A 12,157-nucleotide genomic window follows, 5' to 3' on the forward strand; every position below is an offset into this window, starting at 1 on the left:
GATTAGTTTAAGAAAAGGGATGTTTAAGTGATATATTTAGGGGAGTGGAGGAAATGGATAGAGTTGAATAAATGTTAAATTAGGTTTTATGGGGAAGGTCGCTTTGAAATGTTATATTAATATATATAAAAGATTAAATGTTAAAGTAGGATTTATTGTATAGTTTTAAAGTGGAAGGTGGTTTTGAATTGTTGTAATAATATATAGATATAAGTTTGGGAGAGGAGAAAAAGGGCAGATTATTGCCAAATTGGGAGTTATAATAATACTATGCTAAATTAGAAGTTATCATACAATGTTATAGTATAATGTTTTTCTTTCTTTCTTGAAATGTATGGCTAAAGGGGGATGTTATAATATTAATAATATTTCTAGTAAGTAAAGGTCAGTATTTAGAGGTGGGAGTAAGTAATCTGTTATGAATTAGGTTTTTGGTTATGAAGAAGTCACAGGGGGGGATGGGTAGGGAGGGGGGGTTAGGGAGGAGGAGGGGGAGAAAAAAGGGGGGAAAATTTGTATTTGAAAACTTTTTCAATAAAAAAAAAAGAAAATACACAAAACCTGACGTACTGAAAGAGCAGCCAGTTCGGAAATGCACCTGGCGGAGGTGATAGCCACCAAAAACACTACCTTAAATGTTAAGAGGCGCAAGCTCACAGTACACAAAAATTCAAACGGGGCTGATATAAGGACCTGAAGAACTCGAGATAAATCCCATATGGGGTAGTGATGGACCACCGGAGGTCGGAGGTTAGCAGCTTCCTTAATAAATTGCCTAAGAATAGCCAATACCTATTGGCAGCTTCCAGGAGACTTTCTTTTTCGGGATACCGGACAGCTGACAAAGTGATTCGGAGAAAGGGAGAGGAAGTCCAAGCTGAGGCTGAGCCTCAGTGTATTGAGGATCCAGAGGTCGCTCGTGATCATCTCCCATTGGGGCGCAAAAAGAGCCAATCGGCTGCCAATGGGTGCGCTTGGCATGTAGTCATTGTGGTCTAGGAACGGCGCGACCTCCTGCCCCTCGAAAGGGCCATTTGCTCTGGAGGGTCTGCCTAGACTGGGTACAAAACCCTGTCCTATCTGTTTGGCGGTCAGAACTTTGAGGAAAAGATCGTTGAGACTGCTGAAAAGAAGAGCTGGAATCAGGCTGATATGAAGACCTGCGATAATAAGGAGCCGTGCGCCTCTTGCCCTTCTTAAGGGAGGATGGCAGGACCTTTCTCTTGTCCTTATTCTCGACTAATACAGGCTCCAGAGCCTCCCCGAAGAGGGAGCCCGCTGTATAAGGGGCCAAGGCCAACCGCCATTTGGACTTGGCCAATTGCGGAGCCAGAGCATCCTCCTTGATGTGATGGAGGAGGCCAAAGATCGAGAAGCATACTTAGCCGCAGATAATGTTGCATCTGCAGAAAATTGTGTTGCTGCAATCAATTTATTCAAGTCCTGGTGGAACCTGGTTTCACTGGGTGGAACCCTCTGTTGCATCTGCTGGAACTACAGTAACGAAATGCAATTAAAAAATGAGGCTGCATATGCGGCCTTAATCACCCAGGCTGAGGACTGGTGCGCCTTGCGCAATGTCAATTCCACTTTTTTATCCTCTGGTTTCAGCCCCTCCGCTATATCGCCAGATACCAATGAGGGGGAGACAAGAGATGCCACTGGAGAATCTACTGTGGGCAAAAGCAGTTGGTTTTCCAATGCTGGTGCCAGCTGGTAAAACTGACATCTGGTGTTGGGAAGGATGCTGGTAGCACCCATTGTTGTTGCACCACATCAATGAACAACTGTGGAGCCGGAACATCCTCCTGTACAGTGGCCGGCTTAGAGAAAAGGAGGTCACTGGGATTTGTGGGTCCTGATGAGCTGAGAGAGGGGTCAAACCCCATCCCTGCTGTCACATGTGCCTTATGAAGAAGAGATTTAAACATGGCAGGAGGAAAGAGGCCGGAAAAGGCCAGCACATCAGGTGTTAACTCTTCATCCTCCGATAAATCCACCACTCCTTGACTCTCTTCTTGTATAAGTGAATCTTCACCATTAGAAGATTCATCCTGCGATTGGGACTCCTGCCTGTAAGACGGGTCTCTTGCCAAATGCTCTCCATGGGGAAGACTGGTGAGAGCCTCAACTGGAGGGGCTACCGGCCTGGGAATACTGCTCAATTTATCCGCAATTGCCTGAGAAATAGTTTGTGCAATGAGCAATTTGAGATCAGCAGGTAAATCAGAAGTATAGGTCTCACCTTGTCTCAAACCAGCTGCAGCTGGTATGAAGGTGGCTGACACTTCTCTTCGAGGAGTTGAATGTTGAGTTGCAGCAGCAGTAGTAGCAGCAGCAATAGGAGCAGCCGCAGAAGCTGGGCAGAAAACAGAATCTCGCACAAGAGAATCATTAATATTAGGAGACAAGTTAAAGGAAGCCTCACTTGCACCCTCTGGTGACAAGGGTGGAGCAATTACAGGCTGATTAGTCAGCAATCACTCAGAGGAAGAATAGAAAGAAGCTGGGCGAGAAGTACCCTGTTCAGCCCTAGATTGGGCGTGTCTGCTCTGTGAAATTGTTTTTCCAGAGCCTTATGTCTTCTGCTGGCATTTTTTTCAGAAGCTTTGGAATGCCTTTGCTTCCCTTGGGCCCCAGTTAGGGGAGTAGACTCTGGAAGCATTGCAACATTAGTTGCCAGATTTGAATTACTGGAACCTTGCTTCTTGGCTCTATGCCCAGTAGCTCTTCCCTCCATTTTGCAATTTGAAAAATGCAGCCATTACAAACTGTTTGCAAACTCCTGTAGCCCAAAACCTCCTGCAATCACTATACCTAGCCAAGACCAGGCAGGGACTTAAAGCCAACCAGGCTAGGAGGGAATTCTGAGTGTGCCTAGCCAAGACTAAGCAGGGATTCCAATGGCCTCCACTGCAATCAGTATACCTAGCCGAGACCAGGCAGGGACTTAAAGCCAATCAGGCTAGCCGGGAATTCTGAGTGTGTCTAAGAGACACACTCAAACTAAGCAGGGACTCCAATGGCCTCCCCTGAGGCTGTGGCTCTTAGGTATGCCCACAGCTGCTGGGTAGGGACCACGCCTCTCTTGAGGCCACTGCCACTGAGTATGCCTAGCCAAAAGTAGGCAAGGACTCCCTCTCGCTTCAGTGAGGAAAATGGGCCCTCAAGGACTGTAAAGTCCTTAAAGCAGCAGCTTTAAAAGCCAGCCGCCGCCTCTAATCCTTAAAGGAAGGCAGAAAAATAGAAAAGGAGAAAAAAAAATTATAAAGCTCACGATCCTGAAGATCAGAAGTGACCAGGAATGCTTTGAAATGTCTCATTCAGGTTAAGGCCAAGCCGAAACTGGGGCAGGAATGTGGAGGCAGGAGGCGTGGCTAAAAGAAACAGACAGGTTGGTCTCAACAGGAAACAGACGATTCAACCCATTCTTGGCCACTCCTGGGACCTTGCAGAAGCTTGTTTTGTTATAAGTTCTTGTTACAATATCAATCTCTAGTTTTAGCTGCAATTTACAAAGTTACCAACAGAAAAATTCCTTTAATCTACTAAATATAATATAGCACAATTATTATTTTCTATTATCTTCCATGAATGAAAACCTGTATTATCTTTTCCCATAATGTCTTCCAGACTTCAGTCTTCAATGTGACATCCCAATTAACATCCTCATGAAGAAATGTGCTCCATGGTCATTTTTATACAGATTTAGCCAATTCAGATGTTCCAGATTGATATATTAATTGGAACTAATGCTGAAATATGCATTTTTAGAATGCTGTTCACAACTCCAAATCCATACCCAGGTACCCATACATATATTATAAACACATGCACTAACAATGCATCTCCTAGATAAAATGCATTGTATGCATGTAATACAATGTTTATGCATAAAAATATAGGTGCATTTTTAATTAGATGGTTGATTCTCAAATGGAAATGCCAGTATGCAGTTTTGGTTGAAAAATTAAGACTTTGAAGAACTTACTACTCTTAGTTACAACTAAGGAAATTATTTTGACAAAATATATAAACCTATCATCATCTTACATAATAATGAATTATCAGTACACATAGATTCATTGCTACTGTAGCAATCTGGCCAGGAAAGAAAACAGTAGAAAATTAAAATTCAGGTCACGTAAATTCTTAGATTTGATATCTAGTTGAATTTCACTCTCACCTTTCACTTGTTCAGAACACAGCTCCTTGGCTTTGTCTTTCATTATTTTTGGAATCAAAATATCCTTTTCTACATGTCTCAGCTTTGGTTCCCCTGAAAGAAAAAAATATACATAATATTTCCAACCATTAGATAAAAGTCACAGCTGAATTCAAAGACTAAGATGCAACATGTGAAGTCCAAAATTTTGAACAAGAAATAAATATAGTTTCTATTACCGAGTTTTAATCTATTTTTAATTTCTCATAACTTTCATTTAGAAATTCAGAAGTTTCACTAAGATTTTACTACATTTGTAAATAATATATCCAAGAAGGCCACTGGCTAGGATAATCCCATTTTATCTTCACACAATTCCTGGCTTCACTATATCTGAGCAGTAAGCAATATCTGAACTCTGATTTTGCCAGTCAAATTCTACTACAATACACTAATTGCTGTATCACTTAGGTTCATGATTATTCACAAATAATAGGGTTTTCAGAATTATAACTCAATAAATATTATACTAAAAAGGTGATATAAAAACAATTATTTTAATATATTTAAATACAATGCAAAGCTTTACTTAGACCGTTTCCATTATTTTAGCTAATCTGATACAGGCAGAAGCATGCATTATAACATCTGAAGCTATTACTGAAGGGAAGGATGACAAAAATTAAGTGAGGAGAGCAACTTAGTTTCTTAGTATGATTTAATTGCTTATTTAGTATCCTATGACTATCACTAAGTGTTGTATCCTATGATTCTTGATGAATGAATTTTTTATGTACACTGAGAGCATATTCACGAAAGACAAATTCCTTTTGTGTTTAATCACACTTGGCCAATAAAGAATTCAATTCAATTCAATTCAATTCTATCCCATCCCATCCCATCCCATCCCATCCCATCCCATCCTATCCCTAACCCTATCCCTATTCCCAGCAGCCACAACTCTCTTTTAGTTTCTAAACCTATAGTGCAGGAGACCAGAAAAACTTCTTTTAATGACCACTAGTTATATCTTTGACTGCTTCAAAATCTAAGAATTGAAGTTCCTTACTATATAGAAGACATCACTTGATGAAAGCAGCCTTAAAGGCTTTCTCATATCAGATCAAAAAGTCAATATTCGTTGAGCATTGAATTGAAGAAGACAGATTATTTCTGACAAAGAGTAACTTTTCAGAGAGCAATCTATTACCTACTGCCTGTTTCTTTAATGGAAGACCACAACAACAGGAAGACTCTAAAGCTATCTCCAACATGTAAACATTTGCTCTACTTTAATGCTAAGTACTCCCTCTTTCAAATAAACAGTAGATAATATAAATTGCAGTTTATGATTCACTGGGAGAAATGAGAAGATAAACTATGCAAAACGTTACTTCTGTATATTTAAAAAAAATCAATTGATCACATAAGAATGAGGCAAGAGGTGATAGATTTGGATCAGCACCTACAGAATTTCAAGTCAGTCTCATTTTAAACTACTTATAAGAAATCTTTAATAAAAATAAAGAAGAACAACTACAATAAAAAGCTGGTCTGGCTATCAACTATGGAAGCAGTAATATATCCGAATGTGTTGGACTTAGACAAAATAGCAAGATACAAAGATATATTAGATGATCAAGGAAAAGTAAAAACGAATCAAGAATTAAAAAACCAGGGAATTGATACAGATTGGTGGCCCTATTTACAAATCCAGTCGAGATACAAAAAAGACATGGTTTCTATAGGGAACTACAAGAGCTGGATAAAATACTACAGGGGACGGAGGAAAAAATGATTTAAAAAACATAATTATTTACTGAGATTCAAAATGGAAGAAGAAACAGTTAAAGAAACTATGATAATCTGGGCAAAAAAATTTGGCTACACCATAGAATTAGAGAACTGGGAAAAACTGTGAGAAAAAAAATTATAAACTGACAATGGTGGCAGGATACAAAGAAAATTTATATAAAATGTTTTACCACTGGCATTTGGCCCCAGCAAGATTAGCAAAAATGTTCCCAAATAGACCAGCGGAGCGCTGGAAATGTAAACAGAAACAAGGAACATACTACCATATGTGGTGGACATGCCCAGAAGTAGAGAAATACTGGATAAAGATAAGAAAGTGGTTAGAGACAATTACCAAACAACAAATAGATCTAAAACCGGAGTTATTTTTATTAGAGATATTAATAGGAAATTACAGTAAAAAAAAACCCTAATATGTAATGCTACATATAATAACAGCGGCCAGAATTGTTTACGCGTATAATTGGAAGAATGAAAGTATACCTTCTAATGGAATGGTGATAAGAAAAGTGCTAGAATGTACGGAGATGGATAGGCTGACTATGGAAATAAAAGAAAGAGGAGAAACTGAATATTATCTATTTGGAATACATGGTACAACTGGTTAGAGAATAGAAGTAAAGTTTAAGGATGTTAAAGTAAGATAAGATGTGATAAAAATGTTATATATACAGGTGAAACTCGAAAAATTAGAATATCATGCAAAAGTTCATTTATTTCAGTAATGCAACTTAAAAAGTGAAACTAATATATGACATAGACTCATTACATGCAAAGCGAGATAGTTCAAGCCTTGATTTGTCATAATTTTGATGATTATAGGTTACAGCTCATGAAAACCCCAAATTCACAAACTCAGAAAATTAGAATATTGTGAAAAGGTTCAATATTCTAAGCTCAAAGTGTCCCACTCTAATCAGCTAATTAAGCCATAACACCTGCAAAGAGTTCCTGAGCCTTTAAATGGTCTCTCAGTCTGGTTCAGTAGGAATCACAATCATGGGAAAGACTGCTGACCTGACAGTTGTGCAGAAAACCATCATTGACACCCTCCATAAGGAGGGAAAGCCTCAAAAGGTAATTGCAAAAGAAGTTGGATGTTCCCAAAGTGCTGTATCAAAGCACATTAATAGAAAGTTACGTGAAAGGGAAAAGTGTGGAAGAAAAAGGTGCTCAAGCAGCAGGGATGACTGCAGCCTGGAGAGGATTGTCAGGAAAAGGCCATTCAAAAGTGTTGGGGACTTTCACAAGGAGTAGACTGAGGCTGGAGTCAGTGCATCAAGAGCCATCACACACAGACGGATCCTGGACATGGGCTTCAAATGTCGTATTCCTCTTGTCAAGCTGCTCCTGAACAACAAACAACGTCAGAAGCATCTTACCTGGGCTAAAGACAAAAAGAACTGGTCTGTTACTGAGTGGTCCAAAGTCCTCTTTTCTGATCAGAGCAACTTTTGCATCTCATTTGGAAACCAAGGACCCAAAGTCTGGAGGAAGAATGGAGAGGCACACACTTCAAGATGCTTGAAGTCCAGTGTGAAGTTTCCACAGTCTGTGTTGATTTGGGGAGCCATGTCATCTGCTGGTGTTGGTCCACTGTGCTTCATTAAGTCCAGGGTCAACGCAGCTGTCTACCAGGAGATTTTGGAGCACTTCATGCTTCCTTCTGCAGACGAGCTTTATGGGGATACCGACTTCATTTTCCAGCAGGACTTGGCTCCTGCCCACACTGCCAAAAGTACCAAAACCTGGTTCAATGACCATGGGATTACTGTGCTTGATTGGCCAGCAAACTCGTCTGACCTGAATCCCATAGAGAATCTATGGGGCATTGCCAAGAGAAAGATGAGAGACATGAGACCGAACAATGCAGAAGAGCTGAAAGCCGCTATTGAAGCATCCTGGTCTTCCATAACACCTCAGCAGTGCCACAGGCTGATAGCGTCCATGCCACACTGCATTGAGGCAGTAATTGATGCAGAAGGGGCCCAAACCAAGTACTGAGTACATATGCATGCTTATACTTTTCAGAGGTCTGATATTGTTCTATGTACAATCCTTGTTTTATTGATTTCATGTAATATTCTAATTTTCTGAGATTGTGAATTTGGGGTTTTCATGAGCTGTAAACCATAATCATCAAAATTATGACAAATCAAGGCTTGAACTATCTCGCTTTGCATGTAATGAGTCTATGTCATATATTAGTTTCACCTTTTAAGTTGCATTACTGAAATAAATGAACTTTTGCATGATATTCTAATTTTTCGGGTTTCACCTGTATATATATATATGTTTTCGTAGATTTTCACGGGTAAAGGTATGCAAGTTTTGGTGTATTCGGGTCCTTTCCCGTATAAGATTGAGAGTATCTTGGCAACTTTTCGACGAGATCCCACTCGTCATCTTCAGGCTGGTATCTTCGGCTTCATGCTTTTGCGAGGAAAGCAAAATTTAGCTCATTGCATTTTTCATCTAGATTGATATTAGGCTGCATTTGAATAAAGTAGGCATTTTGACTCACTTCTGAAAATTGAAAAAGTCTTCACTTGCTTTGGAACATTTTAAAAAGATAGAAAAGTTACCACAGTGAGGTAAAAGTAGGCCTGCATGGAAAACAGCTATTCCTTTCACATCTATCCAGGTTAACCCCAAGAATGCTTGGAGAGAGGAATGTTCAGACTGCTTCTTGCAGCCTGACCGTTAGTTATTTTTCTCTACCAAACTACCAGATTTTAATTTGGCTCGCTCTATCTGGACTAAACTGAACAGAGTTAGATGTGACACTGGAAGAAGTGCCTCTGCCCTATGTCAATTGAGCTGGAAAGATTCCCCTGTAGCAACTGTGGGGATAATATGCAAACTGTTAAATATATTGTGCAAAACTGCCCACAGGGTGCATTTTCTTGTTTCCTAAAAGATCTGCATGAAGCAACACCAGAGGCGATTGATTGCCTGGATAACTGAATTGTACATGTAGGTGTAATGCCACTGCTATACCTCTGTAGAAGTTTTATGTGCGATTATGTGGATTGTGTGCATATATTTACTAATCTTTGTCTTGTTCTCATCATATACTAAATGAATAATAAAGTGAAATAATATAACAGATTTGGAAGGGACCTCTGGAGGTCTTCTAGTCCAACCCCCCCTCAAGAAGACGCCCTATACTTATATAAATTAGTGATAATTCCTTTTTCCTTTTCCACTACATTCTTGCAGGTTTTGATCAAATAAAGTATAGCAACTTCTTAGTTATCTGTAGTGAGAAAGAAATAACAGATAATCAGCTGATCCTTGTTCTCTTTTGTCAAAACATCCATATTTTATATAGTATTAATAATTGTGTGAGCAAATAAATCAGTATAGCTTGGTGGACTTGGATTGATTTCTAAACCCCACTTTAGTGGCAATTTTTGAGATAAGGGAGCATTTTACCAAACTAATGCTTCTACATGCCGAAACTGTTATAAAGACTTTTTTTTAGTGGAAGTGTGATGTAGCTTTCTTAGATCATTAGGTAGCATCTGAGTAGTAGGTTGTTTTACCTTAGTCAAGCATTAGACCCAAATGATTATGTTTAACAATTTCACTGCTTTATTAGTCTTGCATTTATCTGATTAATAATTATGAAACCAAAAAGAATTACTATATACAATTGCTTGGGAGTTAGTTCTTTTAAATTAGGTAAGATTAACAGAACTCAAATTCTAAGCAGTTTGTTTCATTTTCTACCTTATTTATTTATTCATTCATTCATTCATTCATTCATTCATTCATTCATTCAATTTCTATGCCGCCCTTCTCCCAAAGGACTCAGGGCGGTGAACAGTTAAAATAACATACATATAAAATGTGAATATAAGATGATTAAGCCAATTTGGTTCATCGGTTAAGAATTTTCAACATAAAGATTTAGGAAAATTAGAAGAGATTTATGCCAGCCCGGCTTGGTGAAATAGAAAGGTCTTAAGTGCACGACGGAAAGTACGAACATTTGGGATCATTCGTATCCCTGGGGGTAACCTGTTCCAAAGGGTAGGTGCCCCCACAGAAAAGGCTCTTTCTCTGGGAACGACCAGTCGACATTGCTTTAGTGATGGCACCCTGAGGAGGCCCACCCTGTGGGAGCGTGCTGGTTGGTGGGAGGTTATTGGTTGCAGAAGGTGGTCTCGTAAGTACCCAGGTCCTAAGCCATGGAGCACTTTAAAGGTAAGAAATAACACCTTGAAGCGCACCCGGAAGACCACCGGGAGCCAGTGCAGCTCGCGTAGGAGAGGTGTTACATATGAGCGCCATGTCGCTCCCAATATCACCCACGCAGCTGCATTCTGGACCAGTTGGAGCCTCCGTGTGCACCTCAAGGGGAGCCCCATGTAGAGAGCATTACAGTAGTCCAGACGGGAAGTGATGAGGGCATGAGTGACTGTGCGTAAGGAGTCCCGATCTAGAAAGGGTCGCAACTAGCGAATCAAGCGAACCTGATAGAAAGCTCCCCTGGCCACGGCCGTCATATGCTCTTCTAAAGACAGCCGCGTGTCCAGGAGGACACCCAAGTTGCAAGCCCTCTCTGTGGGGGCCAATGACTCGCCCCCAATAATCAGCGATGGTATCAGCTGGCTATATCGGGATGCTGGCAGCCACAGCCACTCAATCTTGGAAGAGTTGAGTCGGAGCCTGCTTCTCCCCATCCAGATCCTCACGGCTTCGAGGCACCGGGACATCACTGCAAGGGCATCATTGGGGTGGTCTGGGGTGGAGATGTACAGCTGAGTATCATCAGCGTAAAGATGGCACTGCACCCCAAAACCACGGATGAGCTCACCCAGTGGCTTCACATAAATGTTGAACAGAAGAGGTGAGAGGACCGACCCCTGCGGCACCCCACAAATAAGTTGTCTTGAAGTCGACCTCTGCCCTCCTGCCAACACAGACTGCGACCGGTCAGAGAGATAGGAAGAGAACCACTCCTCCCACTCCTAGCCCCTCCAGCCGGTGCAGCAAGATACCATGGTCAATGGTGTCAAAAGCCGTTAAGAGATCTAATAAAATCAGGATAGAGGAGCAACCCCTATCTCGAGCTCTCCAGAGATCATCAACCAATGTGACCAATGCCGTTTCAGTGCTGTAACCAGGCCTGAAGCCAGACTGGAACGGATCTAGATAGACAGTTTCATCCAGATACTGCGGGAGTTGATGTGCCACCACACTCTCAACAACCTTTGCCAGAAAGCGAAGGTTGGAGACAGGACGGTAGTTTGCTAAAATAGTCGGGTCCAGAGAGGGCTTCTTGAGGAGGGGGCCTCACCACCGCCTCTTTCAAGATGGAAGGCAAGAAACCCTCACACAGAGAAGCGTTTATAATCCTCTGGAGCCAGCCTCGTGTAACCTCTCGGGAAGCCAGTACCAACCAGGAGGGACACGGGTCCAATAAACATGTGGTTGTGTTCAACTTCCCCAGTAACCTGTCCACGTCTTCAGGGGTCACAGGGTCAAACTCATCCCAAATGATATCCTCAAGACTCGTCTCCATCGCTTCGTCTGAACTTACCCAGTCAGAGTCCAAGCCTCCCCGAATTTGAGCTATTTTATCGTGTAGATATTGTGCAAAGTCCTCAGCTCGACCTTGCAAGGGGTCTTCCCGTGCTCCCAGATGGAGGAGGGAGTGGGTCACCCTAAACAAGGCAGCTGGGCGATTATCTGCCGATGCAATAATAACGGAAAAATAGTTATATTTTGCTGCTGCTATCGCCACTAAGTAGGTCTTAATATTTGACCTCACTAGTGTTCGGTCAGATTCGGAACGACTGGCTCTCCAACTACTCTCTAAGCATCTTTTCCGGCGTTTCATTTCCCTCAACTCCTCGGAAAACCAAGGAGCTGGGCAACTTCAATGCCGGGTCAGAGGCCGCAAAGGCACAACCCGATCCAAGGCACCAGCGGCCATCCTATCCCAGGTTGCCGCCAGGTCTTCAACCGAGTTGTGAGCTAGAGTCTCAGGAAATGACCCAAGCTCCATCTGGAATCTGTCAGGATCCATCAGGCACCTGGGGCGGAACCACTTAATCGGTTCTGCCTCCCTGCGGTGGGGTGTAGCAGACAGAAAGTCAAGCCTAAGGAGAGAATGGTCTGACCATGACAAGAGTTCGATGACTATATACCCTATATCTAGGCCAT

At 41.5% G+C, this 12,157-nt stretch overlaps 1 protein-coding gene across 8 annotated transcripts in view; it reads right to left on the reverse strand.

Moving 5' to 3' along the window:
- CMC1 (C-X9-C motif containing 1) overlaps positions 1-12,157 on the reverse strand; it is a 148,459-nt gene that overhangs the window by 106,805 nt on the left and 29,497 nt on the right. For all 8 annotated transcript variants that reach the window (XM_087892546.1, XM_087892543.1, XM_087892542.1 and 5 more), the window contains one exon: positions 4,187-4,279. In XM_087892546.1, coding sequence (XP_087748672.1) covers positions 4,187-4,279 — 93 coding nt within the window. The remainder of the gene's footprint in view (positions 1-4,186; positions 4,280-12,157) is intronic.

The sequence above is a fragment of the Pantherophis guttatus genome, chromosome 4 (genome assembly GCF_059756535.1).
Source record: "Pantherophis guttatus breed Tessera chromosome 4, ASM5975653v1, whole genome shotgun sequence".
In the NCBI taxonomy this organism is placed as follows: Eukaryota; Metazoa; Chordata; class Lepidosauria; order Squamata; family Colubridae; genus Pantherophis; species Pantherophis guttatus.